We start from the raw sequence: 22243 nt of genomic DNA, 5'->3' as shown, positions 1-22243 counted from the left end.
AGACGCGTTGAGTAGAGTCAACGCGTCCGCAACATGTGCCAGGCTCAGCCTGATACAATTTAAGGTCGTTCACCGGGCTCACATGACAGTGGCCCGGATGAGCAGATTCTTTGGGGTGGAAGACAGGTGCGCAAAATGTGCGGGAGGACCGGCGAACCATGTCCACATGTTTTGGACATGTCCGAAGCTTCGGGGATTCTGGCAGAGGTTTGTGGACGTCATGTCCACGGTGTTAAAAACAAGGGTGGCACAGAGTCCGGAGGTGGCGATTTTCAGGGTGTCTGAAGATCCGGGAATCCAGGAGAAGAAAATGGCAGATGTTCTGCGCTTTGCTTCCCTGGTAGACCGGAGACTATTAGCATGGAGGGACACAAAGCCCCCGAAGTCGGAGACCTATCGGACATGGCTAGCTTTCTCTGTTTGGAGAAAATCAAGTTCGCCTTGAGAGGGTCACTGTTAGGGTTCACCCGGAGGTGGCAACCATTCGTCGACTTCTTTCCGGGAAATTAATCGTCAGCAGACAGGGGGGGTGGGAGTAGTTTAGATTAGAGGAGGGGGTTAATAAGGGTGGGACCTGTACGAGAAGTAAATGGCTTTTGCACTATGTTTATGGTTTCATGTATATTGTTTATTTTGGTGTTGATACTATACAAAATACCTCAATAAAATGTTTATTAAAAAAAAATAATTCCACGAGTCTGTTCTGCCGCCTAATGGGCGGCACGGCAGCACAGTGGTTAGCACAGTTACTTCACAGCGCCAGGGTCCCAGGTTCGATTCCCAGGCTTGGGTCACTGCCTGTGCGGAGTCTGCACGTTCTCCCAGTGTCTGCGTGGGTTTCCTCCGGGTGCTCCGGTTTCCTCCCACAGTCCAAAGACGGGCAGGTTAGGTGGATTGGCCATTCCAAATTGCCCCTTAAGTGTCCAAAAGTGTTAGGAGGGGTTATTGGGCTATGGGGATAGGGTGGAAGTGAGGGCTTAAGTGGGTCGGTGCAGACTTGATGGGCTGAATGGCCTCCTTCTGCACTGTATGTTCTATGTAACGGCTGATTCAACAGCAACCTATCCTCCCTGGCTCCCCAAATACCCCCTCCCTCGAAAGGCAGAGCTCTGAGTTGGGTGACATTCCCCCCTCCGCCCCCCACTTCCTCCTGGATTTCCCCTTACCGCACTGATCCCATGACATTGAACAGACAGACAGGTAATTACCCGAGATTTAGTTAATACGGATCCGGCTGAGTCAATTGAATGCCGATCAATATTAAATTTGCACAGGCAGTGGAGAAAGAGTCAAAGATTCACATCGGCCAAATGTTCATGCATTTTAAGCCTGGTTAATGCGATTGGTTTGGATTCTATTTAAACGGATAAACCTAAACAAAGCTGGGTTTTAAATGCATTTACTAAAGTACAGAGCAACGATCCAGATAAATAAAAAGAAATTAGGGTTGCAATGCACTGATAAGACTGTTGGCGTTTAGCTCACAAGCTGCACTGACAGAGTGTTAAGGACATACTTTGTAGCTTTTCATAAGTAGGCAGCAAGTCAATGTTAAATTCTACCCATCAGAATACAGAACACACAGCTGGCACGTTACCAAAGGTTGGTCCTGTGTGTGAGAACAGGAAATTCTCACACACAAATTCAGCCCCTCAAACCTGTCCCGATTCAGCGAGATCATGGCTAACCTGTATCGGAACTCCACCCAGCTATCTTGGCTCCGTATCCCTTCACACCCCACCTTAGCCAATATAGAATCATAGAATTTACAGTGCAGAAGGAGGCCATTCGGCCCATCGAGTCTGCATCGGCCCGTACAAAGAGAACCCTACTCAAGCCCACGCATCTACCCTATGCCCGTAACCCAGTAACCCCCACTTAACCCTTTTTGGACACTAAAGGCAATTTAGCATGGCCAATCCACCTAACCTGCACGTCTTTCGACTGTGGGAGGAAACCGGAGCACCCGGAGGAAACCCACGCAGACACGGGGAGAACGTGCAGACTCCGCACAGACAGTGACCCAAGCCGGGAATCGAACCTGGGACCCTGGAGCTGAGAAGCAACTGTGCTAACCACTGTGCTACCGTGCTACCAATCACAAATTTAAAGTGACTAATTGAGCGATTGTTTTCTGTCGGACAAAGTGCCACACACCCAGTGCCCTTTGCACGAACAAAGCGAGTGTGTGAGAGTGTGAGTGTGAGTGTGTGTGTGTGTGTGTGTGTGAGAGTGTGAGTGTGTGTGTGTGTATGTGCGTGCGCACGCAGGTTTCCTGTCCATATTCCTGTTAGATGGTGACGGGCTGAATAATGAAAATAAAACATTAGAAAAAACAAAAAGCAAAATGAATTGAGGCGAATCTCGCGAGACTTACTTTTTATTGTTCACATACAATTTACAGCCCAGAAACAGGCCATTCGGCCCAACTGGTCCATGCTGGTGCTCCAACACTGACCTCCAGCCAGTCTGCTTCACCCCGGCCTATCATCGTACCCGTCTCATCCTTTCTTTCTCCCTTGTTCTTATCCACCTGCCCCTTAAAAAGCCTCAACCACTCCTCACATCAAAGTCTCAACCTTGGGGTTCCAAAAGTAGCTAAACTGAAACACCCAGAGCACAAAGAAAAAGGAGGTGGCTTACGCGACTCCGTTTTGGTTGGATACGCAACGTACATTAGCAGATACATTCACAGGGAAAGAAAGGGCTGAAATGAAAGTGGCAACGTTCTGCTTGGCCCTGTGTCACTTGGGGCGAAATGCGGGAGGTCATGGAAAACAAAAACAAGTTCAAAGCTTTGGGAAACACCTCCTTTCTTGCTCTCGGCTGGCAAATAAAAGAATTCCAAAGAAGCCAAAGCGTATTGTCAAAGGAATCAGAAACGCAAAACACAAACAAACTGGCATCAAAATACAATTTCAACAACAGCATTGAAAGGAACGGTCAGGTTTTACCCCTTAAAAAGCCACTACACAAACTTTCTGCATCCAGTAATCTGCAAACAATCAAAGTTGCCGGGGTGGGAGGGACTTCCCAGTTGTCCAAGGTGTCTGGGAGGTGGGCACGGGCGAAAAGCAAAGGAAAGCAGAAGATTTCTCAGTAGGATGTGCTAAACAGAGAGTAGAATGCCTGGCAATATTAATTAAAATGTCACCATTTGAACAGGGCCCAATTTCGGTCAGCAATCGGTAATCTCGATCTGTCTCCTCCTTGCATTCCTCTCAAAAGCAAAAAGAATCGGTTTAACTTAAGGAAGCAGAGCGCATGGTTAGAGCCGCTGGATTCCAACGGGATTTGAAAAGCACAACTGCCCTGTTTCGGTTCCTCTAACTCCTTCAAACTGCGCCAGGCCGTGAAATCCACGTCGGCAGTTAACCGGGAGCGCGCCTGAGAAGCAAAAAAAAAAAGGGGGGGAAATGACGAGCGGCTGGATGGCAGGCAAGACGAGACGTGGGCAACACCCTGCAAGCAAGAAGTGGCTGAGGTGACACTCGAGGGAATTCTGCGGGACGCCCTGGATGCAGAAACGTAAGCAGCGAAAAAAGAAAAAAAAAGACCCCAAGGGGTTTCGGATAAATTAACAAAAATAAAAGCACGTGGCAAAGCAAAATGCAACAGGCAGAACATCAAGCTGATGAGGTTACTACACCTTCTTCCTGCTTTTGGTCAATTTCTGGGCCATCTGCTTGGCATGAAATAGACAAGAGATAGGAGAATAGTTAGAGTAAAAACCGGCAGACACACGCACCGAGAAGTAATTACAAGTTGGAGGAGTTTGCTTGGCACAGACAGGACATGCAGTAGAAACAAAAATATTGCTCGCAAGTCTTTTGATTGCTGTTGATTCCCACATGAGAATTACAGATGTTCGTGAGGGCAAGTGCCTTTCGGTCCCAATCTTTTAGTCAAATGGGAGGCAAGAAAAAGGTTGGATTTGAGAATCAAAAGTGATCACTTTCCACAAACCACTGCCACAGGCGTCATTTTGCCAAAAAACAATCCAACAAGGAAAACAGAAACATCTGGGATTAGAAGACACTGTACAATGTAACAGGCCATTCAGCCCATCTGCTCCATGCTGGGGTTTACGCTCCACCTGAGCCTCTGCCCAACCACCTGACCATATCTGCGTAACCTTCTATTTCTCTCTTTTTGGTGTATTTATCCAGCTTCCCCCTGAGATGCATCTGTTCCCTCAACCCCTCCACCCTGTGGGAGCGAGTTCCACATTCTCCCTACTCTCTGGGTAAAGAGGTTTCTCCTGAACTCCCTGTTGGATTTATATTGATGGTCCCCACTCCCGGAATCACGTTTGTTTTATTCATTGGCTGTGGCTGGGCCAGAATTTGATGCCCATCCCGACTTGCCCTGTGACCTCCTGGGTCATTTCCGAGGGCATTTAAGAGTTAACCCCATTGCTGTGGGTCTGGAGTCACATGTAGGCCAGACGGGGTAAGGACGGCAGATTTCCTTCCCTAAAGGACATTAGTGAACCAGATGGGTTTTTATGACAATCGACAATGGTTTCATGGTCATCATTAGACTTTTAATTCTGGGATTAGAAGTCGGGTCCGCCGAGCGATTACCCGGGGTTACTGGAGCCCGAGCTCGTTCAGTCCTTCCTGTTAGGTGAAACCTCTCAGTTATGGTATAATTCCTATTGTCATTGTCACACCCACACCCTCTGTATCCTATTTTAAAATGGACAAAGTAATCAAATGAAGGCTACACAAGGCTCGATACAATTTAACAATCAACATCTCGATTCTGTCCCTCTAGAAATCAATCCCAATGCTTTGTTTTTTCGAATGGCCCAATTAGCTTTAGCCGCGCCGTTTAGTGATTTGTACCCCCCGAGATCACTCTGTTCCTGGACCCTACTCAAATTCTTACTTTTCCAAACGTCTACTGTCTCGGTCAAAATTTGCCACTTCATACGTACCTTGTGCTGAAATTCATTTCAGGGAACAAGGCAGCAGCTCGCGAGATTGGCAAATGCCGTAACAACCTGGCTGTGTCGGTGAGTTTTTTAATTCTCAAAAACGAGGTCAATCTTTATTGGTAAAGTCTGTGCATGCAGGAGAGAGAGAGAGAACATTTTTGTATTCCTGGGCAGTCCCACTCTCCAAGTGATGCTGTGGACAGCAACACTGAATTTTTGGCACCTCACAAGCACATTTAGTCCTCAAAGAGCATGAAAAGCCCGGAATACAGAGTGTTCAGCTTATCATCAAAGACGATAAAGGCTTCAAGGAGCAAGGACAGCTCCTGGTGTGAAAGGCACATTTGATCAACGGTCCAATTAATGATTTAAACGGTGCACTAAAATGTGGTTGGCGTTTCAATGTCAAAGCCAAATTTACTGAATATCAGAATTGCCAGTGAACCTGAACAGACATCAAAGATAGGTTTCAGCCAGGAATTCGAGCGTAGCTGAGAGTCAACCAGTTATGAAGGGGTTTTGACAGAATGAATCGGGAGAAACTATTTCTACTGGCAGGCGAGTCGGTCACAAGAGGACACAGATTTAAAGTAATTGGCAGAAGAAGCAGAGGAGAAGTTTATTTTTCTTTTAAAAGCAGAGAGTTGCTGGGATATGGAACACGCTGCCCGAAAGGGAGCTGGCAGCTTTTTCAATAATCATGTGCAAAATATATGGACTTGAACAGGGGCTTTGGGGCAAGAGCTGGGAGCAGTGAGCGCGACTAACCGGATCGCTCTTTCAAAGGGGCAGCACGGGCAGAGGGGGCCGAGTGGCCTCCTTCTGTGCAGAAACCCTCCGCAATTAAAACGATAGAGACTGATGTTTTCTGACATGGCCACCAGAGTATTTTCGTAACCCTGGATCATTTTAACACGCTTGGAGTCCCTGCGGAAACGCGGGCAGCGCCCCTATCTCTGGAGCTCCAGATTCAAGCACATCGCCTTGATTTGTTGACCACGGAAAGAGCGCTCAACTCAGTTCAACGGGCGGTGATAGCAGCTCGGGAATCCGTCCACCCTCTCCACGCACCCCCCTCCCCTCCCAACTATTCCCCAAAGGGTGACAAGCAGTCTGGGTAAGGCGATACCTTATTAAAAAAAAAAAATATACAAATCTCTTTACGACTCCCAGAAACCTGCGGAATTGAAACTAAGTTTAAAAAAAAAAAAAAAATCCTTTAGTCAACGGCCATTCAAATTTTTTTTCTTGCTCTTCAATAACCTGGGGGGGGGAATCTGGAATCTGTAATGAAATATTCTTAAAATGCATGATTTTATGAAAATAGTCTTTTCAAAAGTGGCAATGGGATTGGGTGTTTGTAAGAGGTATATTTAACATAATTATGGTAATAGCACATCAGTTCTCCATTGCTTCAATACTGGAGATATTCAGGAAATATCAACCATGCCTGTGAAAATTGGAGTGAAGATTTATAGCCTGGCAGTAATCTTGATTGCTAAGCAACCCTCCAGCCTCAAGACGAGAGGGAGGTGATTTGGAGATTATTCTTTAATACATATCATGAGGACTGCAAAATGATTTTCTTTCTAAAGATATAGTGTCTTTTGAAGTCTATTGAACAGAAGTACAGCCTCTCCTGCTCCTATTGTGCTTGCTGCAGACATCATTACCCATACAGCCGCTTTTCAAAATAATTACACTTGTCAAATTACACAGAAGCAATGGGCACACAAACATTCACTCAGTCATCACTGAGTTGTGCTGCTGTTAATGTTTCCCACGGCTCCCCTCCTAGCACATATCACCTCACCCCATCAACATATCCTTCTAATCCTCTCTTCCTCGTGTTTATCCAGCTTTCCCTGAAAAGCACCTACGGCATTTGCCTTGAACCGTAGAAGCGAGTTCCACGTTCTCCGGGTGAAAGAGTTCCTCCAGAATTCCTGATTGGACCGTCTTGTATTGACACCTGCTGCTTTTGGACTCCTCAAGTGGCAACATCTTCTCTAGAAGGTAGGGTGGACAGTGAGAGCCTTTTTCCTCGGATGGTGATGGCTAGCACGTGGGGACATAGCTTTAAATTGAGGGGAGATAGATATAGGACAGATGTCAGAGGTAGGTTCTTTACTCCGAGAGTAGTACGGGCGTGGAATGCCCTGCCTGCAACAGTAGTGGACTCGCCAACATTAAGGGCATTTAAATGGTCATTGGATAGACATATGGACGATAAGGGAATAGTGTAGATGGGCTTTAGAGTGGTTTCACAGGTCGGCGCAACATCGAGGGCCAAAGGGCCTGTACTGCGCTGGAATGTTCTATGTTCTTCTATGTTCTATGTCTACCCTCCCGCGCTCACTACTGAAAGGCCTCTTTCCCGCCGCCCCTTAGCCTCCTCTTTCCCAAAGACTGTCTGTTCAGTCTTTCACAATACAGAGAACCTCTCCGTTTTAGCAATGGCCTTTCTTTTAGAGGAGGGGCGGGAGGGGGCACATTCTCTAGTGTCTCCAAACATCAGCAAGGTCTTCAGAGGAACAGAAAGTTCCAGGGTGGAGAAAGCGGAGCAAGGGATGATTTCCGTTTGCACAGACAAGTGGATCAACTCGATGGAAACTGAACTGGGAACATGGCGATGGATGTCGAAGGGAGGCAAAGGTTCACAATCTGGGGGAAAGCGGTGCTGCCGACAAAGACTTTGAATACCTTCCCTATCTGAATGGGGGGGGGGGGGGGCAAGGGGATCGAGTGGGGGGGGGGGGGGGGAGGAAAGAAAGAGGAGGAAAAATACCAACATTTGTGAACTTAACCCTGTGGTAGATTACTCATTGATGTTGTTTCACTTGCAAATGAATAAGAAAGGCCCAGAATTCGTAATGGTGAGTTTAATTATTCTAAAGGCTCAAGTCACCCAGCAAATTGTGTACAGGGACAGATTCCCCGAGAGTTGCAAATCGACACTGGATTGCTGGGTGTTTCGGTGTAAGCTTTGCTGAAGTGGCAGCACGTCCTTCCCCTCTCCAAGCGTTCGATGAAATTGCTGAGTTTTGTTGCTCAGTTACCCAGTAAAGCTGCCACAGAAAATTAGGGCTGGTACTTAATAGCGTAAGGACCCATTTAATGAGATTTAAAAATTTATTTTGCAACGTCGCTCAAACCCTCTGGCCTTGAAAGAGAGAAATTAAATTTACAGAGTCTCATTTCTGCAGTTAGCAAATTGTTTGAAACACAATTATATTTTTAATTCTTTCTTTTTCTTTGTGTCTTTTTATTTCTCACCCTTTTCCTGAATCCAATCTCTCCCTTTTTTAAATTTCTCTTTCTGTGCCTGATTTTTTTTTTCTTCTTTCTTTTTTTTTTTAAATTTAGAGTACCCAATTCATTTTTTCCAATTAAGGGGCAATTTAGCGTGTTCAATCCACCTACCCTGCACATCTTTGGGTTGTGGGGGCGAAACCCACGCAGACACAGGGAGAATGTGCAAACTCCACACAGACAGTGACCCAGAGCCGGGATTGAACCTGGGACCTCAGCGCCGTGAGACTGCAGTGCTAACCACTGCGCCACCGTGCTGCCCTTTTCTGTGCCTGATTTGATCCCCAATTCACCCCATTCCCTTCTTCCTTGTTCCTCTGTTTTGTTCTTAATGCTGAACTCTCATTGATTCAGGAGACAGACTGCTGGCCCTAGGCAAGGTCCCAGATGTCTTTTTGCACCGTTCTCAGGTCACAGCCAGTTACAGCTCACATTCAAGCTGAAGGCAAAAGTCTATCCAATGGGACTTGCTGATAGGTGCCTCACTCCAGGAAAGTCCGGGTCGAGAGACTTTTCAGGAGTCTAAATAGTAATAATAATCTTTATTAGTGTCACAAGCAGGCTTACATTAACACTGCAATGAAGTCGCTGTGAAAATCCCCTAGTCGCCACATTCCGGCGCCTGTTCGGGTACACAGCGGGAGAATTCAGAATGTCCAATTCACCTAACAAGCACATCTTTCGAGATTTGTGGGAGGAAACCGGAGCGCCCGGAGGAAACCCACGCAGACACGGGGCGAACGTGCCGACTCCGCACAGACAGCGACCCAAGCCGGGAATCGAACCTGGGACCCAGGAGCTGTGAAGCAACAGTGCTAACCACTGTGCTACCGTGCCGCCCATGAGGTAGTATCTGGATGAAAAGCTGGTTGGGCATTTTGAGTTTGAAGTCTGTCACTCACATTCTGACCCTGTGATCTTAACCAAGCGCAGAGCACGATACCACTGACCCATCGTGCTTTCAAAAGCACTCAATCGTCACAAAAGTTTTGGTGATATCGTCAACACAAGGACAGGAGGATATTCAGCCCTTCAAGTCTATTCCACCATTCGAGATTAATCATTAGACAATACGTGTGTTGGACAGACTCCCAACCATTGGAAGGCCCGTCTGGTAAACTTAGAACATTTTAATCCTTTTGGGAAAAAAAATTGTTTAAATAAATCCACATCAAGGTTAGAACCCAAGTTTAAAAAAGAATCAAATGTTTTGTAATGAACAATTTATGGGATTTAACAGCGCACAGAGCTGGGAAAAGCTGCAAACTCTTCTTGCTTGCAATAACAGAGGGTTTAAACGGAACACAATCACATTTCATAAGTAAGTATCTCTGACAAAGAAAAGAAAGGTGAGTCGATTTCTTCTTCAACAGCTCCACCAATCAATTGGGATAATTGAAGAAAGGTTAAATGACTGGAATTTAACAGTTGGTGTTGCAAAGTGCTCCAGATCCTTCAGTTTTGAGTCTGATTTTGTCACAACGTTAAAATGAGAACGTTTGCATTTCAAAGAGAAACTTATGACCGGTTCTTTCCTTTGTGTAGGCTGATTTAACGTTTGAAAGGAACATTAATAACCCTGCGCAGGGCTTCTTTCCAAATGAAAGCAACACTGGACTCCATAACTCACAAAAACAAAGACCCAGACCACAGATAGGCATGAGAGAAAGAGAAGAAAAGAGACACACAAGGGCAAGTGAGGATGAGAAAGAGAATGAGAGTGTGGGTGACTGAAAGAGAGTAAAAGAGACAGGGAGTGAAAGACCATACGACCATAAGCCATAGGAGCCCATCGAGTCTGCTCCGCCATTCAATCATGGCTGATATGTTTCTCATCCCCATTCTCCTGCCTTCTCCCCATAACCCCTGACCCCCTTATTAATCAAGAACTTATCTATCTCTGTTTTAAGACACTCAGTGACTTGGCCTCCACAGCCTTCTGCGGCAAAGCGTTCCACAGATTCACCACCCTCTGGCTGAAGAAATTCCTCCTCATCTCTGTTTTAAAGGATCGTCCCTTTAGTCAGAGATTGTGTCCTTTGGTTCTAGTTTTCCTACAAGTGGAAACATCCTCTCCACGTCCACTCTATCCAGGCCTCGCAGTATCCTGTAAGTTTCAATAAAATTCCCCCTCATCCTTTTACACTCCAACGAGTACAGACCCAGAGTCCGCAACCGTTCCTCATACGACAAGCTCTTCATTCCAGGGATCATTCTTGTGAACCTCCTCTGGGCCCTTTCCAAAGCCAGCACATCCTTCCTTACTATACGGGGCCCAAAACTGCTCACAATACTCCAAATGGGGTCTGACCAGGGGCTTAACGTACTGGCACTGGAGGGTGTGCAGAGGAGATTCACTAGGTTAATCCCAGAGCTGAAGGGGTTGGATTACGAGGAGAGGTTGAGTAGACTGGGACTGTACTCGTTGAAATTTAGAAGGATGAGGGGGGATCTTATAGAAACATATAAGATTATGAAGGGAATAGATAGGATAGATGCAGGCAGGTTGTTTCCACTGGCAGGTGAAAGCAGAACTAGGGGGCATAGTCTCAAAATAAGGGGAAGTAGATTTAGGACTGAGTTTAGGAGGAACTTCTTCACCCAAAGGGTTGTGAATCTATGGAATTCCTTGCCCAGTGAAGCAGTGGAGGCTCCTTCATTAAATGTTTTTAAGATAAAGATAGATAGTTTTTTGAAGAATAAAGGGATTAAGGGTTATGGTGCTCGGGCGGGAAAGTGGAGCTGAGTCCACAAAAGATCAGCCATGATCTCATTGAATGGTGGAGCAGGCTCGAGGGGCCAGATGGCCTACTCCTGCTCCTAGTTCTTATGCAGCCTCAGAAGTACATCCCTGCTCTTGTATGCTAGCCAGAGAGAGAGGGAGAGATAGAGAGAGAGAAGGAGAGAAAGAGAGAAGGAGAGAAAGAGCAAAGGAGAGAAAGAGCGAAGGAGAGAAAGAGCGAAGGAGAGAAAGAGCGAAGGAGAGAGAGAAGAGGAGGCAGAGAAGAGGAGACAGAATGGACAGTCTAGGAGAGAGAAAGAGAAGACTTGCGATTCTGTAGCAGTTCATGGCCATAGGATGTTCCAAAGTGTTTTACAGCCAATGACGTAGCCTCTGAAGTATAGTTACTGTTGTAATGTAGGAAATGCAGCAACCAATTTGCACACACCAAGCTCCCAGAAAACAATGTAACAATGAGATCACCGACGTGCATTTATTTAGTGAAAATACTCGGAGACATTGCACAGGAACAGTCAAACAGGACTTTCACACTGAGCTAAATCAACAGATGCGAAGATAGATTGATCGGAGGACAGAACCAGAAAATGTGCCTTGCTGTTAAAACAGTGATGTTGGCCGAGGGTTAAATATTGGTCCAGGGAAATCTCCTCTGTTCCACTGCTAAATGTCTCATGGGAAAGATGGCCTTTGTCATCACTGAGCAAAACTCTAATCCTATCCACTGGAATCTACGTGAAATGGTCAAGAAATTGGAAATCAATGTTAGTTTTGATGATGGCTTCCACCTTGGTGTCGTGCGCGCGCAAACTCTTTTGTCAGTCCCAACGTTAAAACTATGAATAATATTGCTGTCAAAAGAACACTTCATGGGCACTGGACACACATGCAGGAGGAAGTTATCACCTTGATTCTGCTGACTGCTTCCTGGGCTTGCATCATCCGCACATTCTTGGAGGGAGTCTTGTCAGAGAGTAGTTGGGTGGAGCCCAGGTAGTTGGCGGCAAAGATGATGCCATCGATCAGGTCTTCTGGGTCACATGGTCCCGGGACTGCAGACCAGAAAACAAAAAATGGTCAGTTATCAGCCCCAGTGAAAATCATACCGAGAAAGAATGCCGATGGGTAATTCATGACCTCCTGCCCCTAACCTTCCATTGGGTCAAACAATCCTTATTTCCCCCCGATAAGGGGGTTATAAACAGCCCCCAGGGCACAAAAAAAACCCTTACTGGATGGGTTCCACTCTTTAGCCTGTTTCTTATCCAGACCCAACATTAACCTCACCCAACATTTTCACACCGCTGATGTACCTCAGTCAACATTATTCATCCACTGCTCAATTAGTGTTTGCCTTTGAACAACAGTAAACAACTGCCCAAATACCATTGTCCGATTGTTGCCCCAGAGTTGGGTAATCGGAAACATGGTCCAGTATGCCCTGGACGATTAGCCAACATATTGTCACAAGGAGGGTCCAGCAGACATAGGCCATTCGGCCAAACTGATCGACCCTAGTGCTGCTCACCAACCCTCCCCCCACCCCTCTTCACCTCACCCTATTAGAACAGAAGAGATAGGGGTAGGAGCAGACCATTCGGCCCATCGAGCCTGCCCCGCTGATCTTGAGCTTCAACCCCACTTTCCCACCTGCTCCCAATATCCATTAATTCCTCGACCGCATCAAAAATCTATTCCAACCTTAATTACAGCCCCTTGGAGGGGGGGGAATTCCAAACATTCACAACCTTCTGCCTGAAGAAATTTCTCTTCATCTCAGTCTTAAATGCTTATCCTGAGACTGTGACCCCATTTTCTAGATTCCCGATCCAAGGGAAACAACCCTCACTATCTACCCTGTTAAGAAACTAACTCAGTTCACTTCCCTCCGTCATAAGGTCAGAAGTGGGGATGTTTGCGGGTGACTGCACAATGTTCAGCACCATTCACGACTCCTCAGATACTGAAGCAGTCCGTGTCGAAATGTAGCAAGCCCTGGATAATACCCAGGCAGCGGCAGGCAACATTCGTGCCACAGAAGCCCCAGGCAACGATCAGCTCCAACAAGAGAGGGCAGCACGGTAGCACAGTGGATAGCACAATTGCTTCACATCTCCAGGGTCCCAGGTTCGATTCCCAGCTTGGGTCACTGCCTGTGCGGAATCTGCGCGTTCTCCCCGTGTCTGCGTGGGTTTCTTCCGGGTGCTCCAGTTTCCTCCCACAGTCCAAAGATGTGGTTAGGTGGACTGGCCATGGTAAATTGCCCTTAGTGTCCAAAAATTGCCCCTAGTGTTGGGTTGAGTTACTGGGTTATGGGGATAGGGTGGAGATGTGGGCCTGAGTAGGGTGCTCTTTCCAAGAGTCGGTGCAGACTCGATGGGCCGAATGGCCTCCTAGTGGACTGTAAATTCTATGATTCTATGGTAAGAGAGGGTTTAACCATCGCCACTTGACATTCAATGGCATTACCGTCACTGACATTCAGTGGCATTACCGGCAGCACGGTAGCACAAGTGGCTAGCACTGTGGCTTCACAGCGCCAGGGTCCCAGGTTCGATTCCCCGCTGGGTCACTGTCTGTGCGGAGTCTGCACGTTCTCCCAGTGTCTGTGTGGGTTTCCTCCGGGTGCTCCGGTTTCCTCCCACATCCAAAGACTTGCAGGGTTAAGTAGATTGGCCATGCTAAATTGCCAAAAGATTAGGGGGGGTTATTGGGTTATGGGTATAGGGTGGAAGTGAGGGCTTAAGTGGGTCGGTGCAGACTCGATGGGCCGAATGGCCTCCTTCTGCATTGTATGTTCTATGAATCCCCCACTATCAACATCCTAGGGGTTACCATTGACCAGAAACTGGACTGGATCCAGCCGTATAAATACTGAGGCTACCATGGCAGGTCAGAGGCTGGGAATTCTGCAGTCAGGAACTCATCTCCTGACTCCCCAAAGCCTGTCCACCATCTACAAGGCACACGTCAGGAATGTGGTGGAATCCTGAAAACTTGCCTGGATGAGTGCAGCTCCAACAACACTCGAGAAACTCAACACCACCGAGCAGCCTGCTTGCCTGGCACTCCATCCACCACCTTCAATATTCACTCCCTCCACAGTAGCAGCCGTGTGTACCATCTACAAGATGCACTGCAGCGACTGATCAAGGCTCCTTCGACAGCACCTTCCAAACTAAAGAACTCTACCACCTAGAAGGCTAAGGACAGCAGATACATGTGAACACCACGAACGGATACCTGAGCAGAGACCCTCAGAACATTTAAGAAGTATTTAGATGTGCACTTGCGTTGCCAAAGCAGACAAGGCGATGAGCCAAGTGCTGGAAAATGGGATTAGAATAGTTAGATGGTTGTTTTGACTGGCGCAGACACGATGGGCCTTTTCTATGCTGTAGACCTCTATGACTACCACCTGCAAGTTCCCCTCCGAGCCACACAACAAGCCTGACTTGGAAATATATCACTGCTTATTGAGGTCCTTCTATTCCTTTCTCCCTCGGGTTTTTCTGGCTTCCCGAGTGGCGTCTATTTTCGTTGAGGGGCTGTGATTCTCGTCCACGGGTCTGTACCTATGAGGTCTTTTCTAGCTGAACTATTTATACAGTTCCCATGTAGGAAGTTTCCTTCCTACAGGTCTCCGAATATTTCAGACCTAACACATCCTGGAAACAAGAACATGATTATTCAGGGACATCATCAAACAGATAATTCTTTCTCGATGAAACCATTAAAAAAAATTTTTTTTTAAGCAGTGCAAATTTTCTCTTTTTTTTTTTTCCAACCTCCCCTCACTGCAACCAGGCGTCATCAAATCCTGGAAGGTGGCAAAATATTTGCACATCTAGCGCACCTTTTAAAATGTCAGCAAGTCCCAAAGGGGTTTTTAAAGCCGGTCATGCACTTTTGAAGCAATGTCTCTGTTGTAATGTGTGAAGCCACGGCAATATGTGCACAGCAAGCTCCCGCAAACAGCGGCATGATCTCGGGGGGGATGTCCGCTTCTTTCTCCTTCCAATCAATGGTCGAGCGATATTTTTTGCATCCACCCAACATCGAAACATTTTTTCAGGATCTTTATTAGTGTCACGAGTAGGCTTACATTGACACTGCAATGAAGTCACTGTGAAAATCCCCTACTCGACACACTCCGACGCCTGTTCGGGGACACTGAGGGAGAATTCAGAATGTCCAATTCACCCAACAAGCACGACTTTCGGGACTTGTGGGAGGAAAGCGGAGCACCCGGAGGAAACCCACGCAGACACGGGGAGAACGTGCAGACTCCGCACAGACAGTGACCCAAGCCGGGAATCGAACCCGGGACCCTGGCGCTGTGAAGCAACAGTGCTAACCACTGTGCTACCGTGCCGCCCGCATGGGGTTTCATACATCATCCGCACAATGACACTTCAGACATTGCAGCGTTCCCTGTTACTGGCGGTTGGAGCGGAAGCCTCGAGTTGGTGCTCGAGTATCTGAAGCCGGCGTCAAGCCAACATTCACCGTGAACACAGGGGAACGATTTCCTTTTAAACCTCCGCTAACTGTCCTGTGGGAGAAACGGTTAAGCTTGAGCTGGTGTGGGGAGACGAGGGGCCACAGGGTGGAGGGTTTTCTTGTTCATGGGGCTGGCAGGGCGTGTGCGCGGGCAGGGAACACGCAGTCTGAATTCCGCGCCACACTCCCTGTCTGCGGGGTAAACGTTATTTACATGCCACTTGGTAAAAACACAGGGACAAATTGGTTCTTAGCACGAGGGAGAAGTCAGGGAATGCCAATCAAAACTCAAATGGTTCAGATTTCCAATCAGCGGAGATACCCTCATTAAAAGTGGACCCTTACCGTTACTGACCCTTCCAGCCAGACCCCTGCTGACCCGGATCGACGTGTGAGGCAACGGTGAAGGGCGCCGAGACGAAATGGCGAGGGAATGCCCCCCCCAAATCGGGCCTGACCGTCACAGGGAGCTCCGTTCAAAGTTAAATTCCTTCAGGTTATTTTGTAGCTTTTTTTTTACATTTAGAGTACCCAATTCATTTTTTTCCAATTAAGGGGCAGTTTATCGTGGCCAATCCACCCACCCTGCACATCTTTGGGTTGTGGGGGCGAAACCCACGCAGACACGGGGAGAATGTGCAAACTCCACACGGACAGTGACCCAGAGCCGGGATTCGAACCTGGGTCCCCGGTGCCATGAGGCAGCCGTGCTAACCACTGCACCACCGTACCGCCCAATTTGTAGCATTTTTAAAGTTGAAAATATTTAAATGTTCTTCGGGGCTTGCGCTGTGACGGGCGGGAGGGGAATGGTCGGAGTGGAAGAGTGCAGGATGGAGGGAATGCGTCAGGAGTGCAAGGAGGGTGAACGAATGTGGGAGGGCTGCGTTTGGGTGTAGCGGCGAGGCATAAGCATTGTGGGGGGCGGTGGGGAGGGTGTCGGGGGGGCTGAGGGTGTCAGGCATGCACAACATCGCGTGTGTGGGGGGGGGGGGGTGGTGGTGATCATGTCACTGTGGGACTGTGGGTGGGTGAGCAGTATCGGGGGGGGGGGGGTGAAGAACCTTGTTTGTGTGGGGGTAGCTTCAAGATAATAAAGAGCAATTTCTAGTACCAAGAACACTCAAAGCAAGAAACAGAACCAGGGACAATTCTCCAGGTGATGGGACAAATAAAACCATTGCACTGACAGCTGTTGCAACATAAAGGCTCCTGGATTCGGCTTAAGGATTTCGAAAGCACCTTACCTTCAACGTAAGTCGGAAAGGAGGCCAAACATTTTCTTGACTGCAATAAAGACAGATACTGATTCAGAATGTTCCATGAAAACAATGCACATCTTTCACTGGAAGCTTATTAATCCAACATGCTGACACACACCACTTCACAGCAGTCCCAGGAATCCAATCGGTTTCACAGGCTAGAAATCCGCAGGGCAAGAGGCATTTTCAAAGTGTGGCAGCATACGGTATGATTGATTTTTTTTCGACAATTTAACTTTAATTGAGCTGCGTGAAGCCATGTGGGGCCGGGGCAGAGTGGATGGGAAGCATCTCTTCCTCCAGTAGAGAGGGTCAGTAACCAGGGAGCGCAGATTCAATTAACCCGTGCATTAGAGGAGAATTTCTTTTCCCCCCGGGAGGTCTCGAACTCACTGCTTGAAAGCATGGTGGGAGGCGTGAACCCTCCCCGCGTTTAGAAAGTACTTGGAAAGGCACTGGAGGAACCGTCATCTTCAGGAGCATATGGAACGAGAGCTAGAAGGCGGGATCAGACTGACTAGTTCCTGTGCGGCTGGCGGAGGTTCGATGGGCTGAATGGCCCCCAGCTCTGCTGCTAATTCCGACGATTTTATGTTTCACTTACTAACTGGGGGGTGTTAAAGAACTGTGATCGTTGATCTAAAGCGCCAACTCTGCTCCTCTCTCCACCGTTGCTCTCTGACCCGATGAGTACTTCCAGCATTTAAAAAAATTATTGCCGGTGGTCTGATAAACATTTATCAAAGTCTGCGGCCTTTAAAAGCGGAGGAGGACTTCCGGGTGCGGCGATGACCAGCTGAGTCGCACGTTTCGGCAGCTCCCTGTGAAACGGACTTTTGGGCTCTTGATAGGAGCCCCAACGGCAATTTTGACGGCTAAAAACACTGTGCGGTATACCAGAAGGGAATCCCCCCTGGATACGGATGGAAAAAGGAGGAGAGAGTGGCCAGATTGCAGTGGATCCTTTAGAACAGCGGCAAGGAAGGCAAGCAAAAACCAAGATGGCGTCGGAAGGTGGCAGTTTAACATGGGGCCCTGAACAACAAGAGTTCTTGAAATGCTGTGTGGAAGAGATCAAAAAGGAAATGAAGAAAGAGCTGTTGGCCCCGATACTACAGGCGATCGAAGGGCTAAAGGAGGAACAAAAGACCCAGGAGCGGGAGCTTCGGGTCGTGAAGGCAAAGGCAGCCGAGAATGAGGACGATATACAGGGCCTGGTGGTGAAGACGGAGACGCAGGAGGCACATCAGAAACGATGTGTGGAAAGGTTGGAGGCACTGGAAAACAACGCAAGGAGGAACAACCTGAGGATTCTTGGTCTTCCTGAAGGTGTGGAGGGAGCGGACGTCGGGGCATATGTGAGCACGATGCTGCACTCGTTAATGGGAGCGGAGGCTCCGGCGGGTCCGTTGGAGGTGGAGGGAGCATACCGAGTGATGGCGCGAGGACCGAGAGCAGGAGAAATTCCCAGAGCCATAGTGGTGAGATTCCTCCGTTTTAAGGATAGAGAAATGGTCCTTAGATGGGCGAAGAAAACTCGGAGCAGTAAATGGGAGAACGCGGTGATCCACGTTTATCAAGACTGGAGTGCGGAGGTGGCGAGAAGGAGGGCGAGCTTTAATCGGGCCAAGGCGGTGCTTCATAAAAAGAAGATAAAATTTGGAATGCTGCAACCGGCAAGACTGTGGGTCACATATCGAGAGAGGCACCACTACTTTGAGACGGAGGATGAAGCGTGGACTTTTATTGTGGAAGAAAAACTGGAATGAGCGGGTTATTAAAAAGAACGTTCGAACAAAGTGGTGGGGCGAATGTGGGGGGCAAAGAGGGGTTTTGTGTACTAATCCTGCGATGTGGTAACTTTTCTCTCTCCCACAGGTGGTGATGGGGGGAGGAGGGGAGGTGGAGGAGATGGGGCGTTGGCCATTGGGGGCGGGGCCAAGGGAGAAGCGCGGGCTTGGTTCCCGCGCTATGATAATCATGGCGGGAATAGAGAAGCAGGAAGGAGGGGGCGTCGCACGGTGCGAGCCGAGGTCACGGGGGGAAGCCGAGGTCAGCCAGAGTTTGCTGACTTCTGGGAGCAACATGGGGGGAGTAATTACGCTAGCGGGGGATCTAGCGGGGGGGGTGGGAGGGGGGAATTACTGGGTTGCTGCTGCTGGGGAGAGGGGGGAGCTGGTATGGGAGAGGATGGGCGGGGGGGCACCGCCTGGGGGAGATACAGCTGCGTGGGAACCGGGTGAGGAGCTGGAAAAAGGTGATGGCTAATCGACAAGGGGGGGGGGGGGGTAGGAAGCCCCCCAACTCGGCTGATCACGTGGAACGTGAGAGGGCTGAACGGGCCGATAAAGAGGGCACGGGTACTCGCACACCTTAAGAAACTTAAGGCAGATGTGGTTATGTTACAGGAAACGCACCTGAAACTGATAGACCAGGTTAGGCTACGCAAAGGATGGGTGGGGCAGGTGTTCCATTCGGGGCTAGATGCGAAAAACAGGGGGGTGGCTATATTAGTGGGGAAGCGGGTAATGTTCGAGGCAAAGACTATAGTGGCGGATAACGGGGGCAGATACGTGATGGTGAGTGGCAAACTACAGGAGGAGACGGTGGTTTTGGTAAACGTATATGCCCCGAACTGGGATGATGCCAATTTTATGAGGCGGATGCTAGGACGCATTCCGGACCTAGAGATGGGAAAGCTGATAATGGGGGGAGATTTTAATACGGTGTTGGAACCAGGGCTGGATAGGTCGAAGTCCAGGACTGGAAGGAGGCCGGCAGCAGCCAAGGTACTTAAAGATTTTATGGAGCAGATGGGAGGTGTAGACCCGTGGAGATTTAGCAGACCTAGGAGTAAGGAGTTCTCGTTTTTCTCCTATGTCCATAAAGTCTACTCGCGAATAGACTTTTTTGTGCTGGGTAGGGCATTGATCCCGAAGGTGAGGGGAACGGAGTATACGGCTATAGCCATTTCGGATCACGCTCCACACTGGGTGGACTTGGAGATAGGGGAGGAAACAGGAGGGCGCCCACCCTGGAGAATGGACATGGGACTAATGGCAGATGAGGGGGTGTGTCTAAGGGTGAGGGGGTGCATTGAAAAGTACTTGGAACTCAATGATAATGGGGAGGTCCAGGTGGGAGTGGTCTGGGAGGCGTTGAAGGCGGTGGTTAGAGGGGAGCTGATATCAATAAGGGCACATAAAGGGAAGCAGGAGAGTAAGGAACGGGAGCGGTTGCTGCAAGAACTTTTGAGGGTGGACAGACAATATGTGGAAGCACCGGAGGAGGGACTGTACAGGGAAAGGCAAAGGCTACATGTAGAATTTGACTTGCTGACTACAGGCACTGCAGAGGCACAATGGAGGAAGGCACAGGGTGTACAGTACGAATATGGGGAGAAGGCGAGCAGGTTGCTGGCACACCAATTGAGGAAAAGGGGAGCAGCGAGGGAAATAGGGGGAGTGAGGGATGAGGAAGGAGAGATGGAGCGGGGAGCGGAGAGAGTGAATGGAGTGTTCAAGACATTTTATAAAAAATTATATGAAGCTCAACCCCCGGATGGGAGGGAGAGAATGATGGGCTTCTTGGATCGGCTGGAATTTCCCAAGGTGGAAGAGCAGGAAAGGGTGGGACTGGGAGCACAGATCGAGGTAGAAGAAGTGGTGAAAGGAATTAGGAGCATGCAGGCGGGAAAGGCCCCGGGACCGGATGGATTCCCAGTCGAATTCTATAGAAAATATGTGGACTTGCTCGCCCCGGTACTGACGAGGACCTTTAATGAGGCAAAGGAAAGGGGACAACTGCCCCCGACTATGTCTGAAGCAACGATATCGCTTCTCTTAAAGAAGGAAAAGGACCCGCTACAATGCGGGTCCTATAGACCTATTTCCCTCCTAAATGTAGATGCCAAGGTCCTGGCCAAGGTAATGGCAATGAGAATAGAGGAATGTGTCCCGGGGGTGGTCCACGAGGACCAAACTGGGTTTGTGAAGGGGAGACAGCTGAACACGAATATACGGAGGCTGTTAGGGGTAATGATGATGGCCCCACCAGAGGGGGAAACGGAGATAGTAGTGGCGATGGATGCCGAGAAAGCATTTGATAGAGTGGAGTGGGATTATTTGTGGGAGGTGTTGAGGAGATTTGGTTTTGGAGAGGGGTATGTTAGATGGGTGCAGCTGTTGTATAGGGCCCCAGTGGCGAGCGTGGTCACGAATGCACGGGGATCTGCATATTTTCGGCTCCATAGAGGGACGAGGCAGGGATGCCCTCTGTCCCCATTATTGTTTGCACTGGCGATTGAGCCCCTGGCGATAGCGTTGAGGGGTTCCAAGAAGTGGAGGGGAGTACTTAGGGGAGGAGAAGAGCACCGGGTATCTTTGTATGCGGACGATTTGCTACTATACGTGGCGGACCCGGCGGAGGGGATGCCAGAAATAATGCGGATACTTGGGGAGTTTGGGGATTTTTCAGGGTATAAATTGAACATGGGGAAAAGTGAGTTGTTTGTGGTGCATCCAGGGGAGCAGAGTAGAGAAATAGAGGACCTACCGTTGAGGAAGGTAACAAGGGACTTTCGTTACCTGGGGATCCAGATAGCTAAGAATTGGGGCACATTGCATAGGTTAAATTTAGCGCGGTTGGTGGAACAGATGGAGGAGGATTTCAAGAGATGGGATATGGTATCCCTGTCAATGGCAGGGAGGGTGCAGGCGGTTAAGATGGTGGTCCTCCCGAGATTCCTCTTTGTGTTTCAGTGCCTCCCGGTGGTGATCACGAAGGCTTTTTTTAAAAGGATTGAAAAGAGCATCATGGGTTTTGTGTGGGCCGGGAAGACCCCGAGAGTGAGGAAGGGATTCTTACAGCGTAGCAGGGATAGGGGGGGGGCTGGCACTACCGAGCCTAAGTGAGTATTATTGGGCCGCTAATATTTCAATGGTGAGTAAGTGGATGGGAGAGGAGGAGGGAGCGGCGTGGAAGAGATTAGAGAGGGCGTCCTGTAGGGGGACTAGCCTACAGGCTATGGTGACAGCCCCATTGCCGTTCTCACCGAGGAACTACACCACAAGCCCGGTGGTGGTGGCTACACTGAAGATTTGGGGACAGTGGAGACGGCATAGGGGAAAGACTGGAGCCTTGGGGGGGTCCCCGATAAGAAACAACCATAGGTTTGCCCCGGGGGGAATGGATGGGGGATATGGAATGTGGCAAAGAGCAGGAATAACGCAACTGAAAGATCTGTTTGTGGATGGGAAGTTCGCGAGTCTGGGAGCGCTGACCGAGAAATATGGGTTGCCCCAAGGGAATGCATTCAGGTATATGCAACTGAGGGCTTTTGCGAGGCAACAGGTGAGGGAATTCCCGCAGCTCCCGACACAAGAGGTGCAGGACAGAGTGATCTCAAAGACATGGGTGGGGGATGGTAAGGTGTCAGATATATATAGGGAAATGAGGGACGAAGGGGAGACTATGGTAGATGAA

At 48.8% G+C, this 22243-nt stretch overlaps 1 protein-coding gene across 1 annotated transcript in view; it reads right to left on the bottom strand.

Annotated features, from left to right (window-relative positions):
* Positions 1-22243, bottom strand: part of LOC140429881 (amyloid-beta A4 precursor protein-binding family A member 1-like) — a 132940-nt gene that overhangs the window by 43348 nt on the left and 67349 nt on the right. The window contains exons 4-6 of the mRNA XM_072517399.1: positions 16745-16784; positions 11901-12046; positions 3650-3682 (exon numbers count right to left, since the gene is read on the bottom strand). Coding sequence (XP_072373500.1) covers positions 3650-3682; positions 11901-12046; positions 16745-16784 — 219 coding nt within the window. The remainder of the gene's footprint in view (positions 1-3649; positions 3683-11900; positions 12047-16744; positions 16785-22243) is intronic.

Source organism: Scyliorhinus torazame, chromosome 9 (assembly GCF_047496885.1).
Source record: "Scyliorhinus torazame isolate Kashiwa2021f chromosome 9, sScyTor2.1, whole genome shotgun sequence".
NCBI classification, from domain to species: Eukaryota; Metazoa; Chordata; class Chondrichthyes; order Carcharhiniformes; family Scyliorhinidae; genus Scyliorhinus; species Scyliorhinus torazame.
Note: the sequence above shows the minus strand (reverse complement) of the source record. Positions and strands in the feature narration are given on the sequence as shown.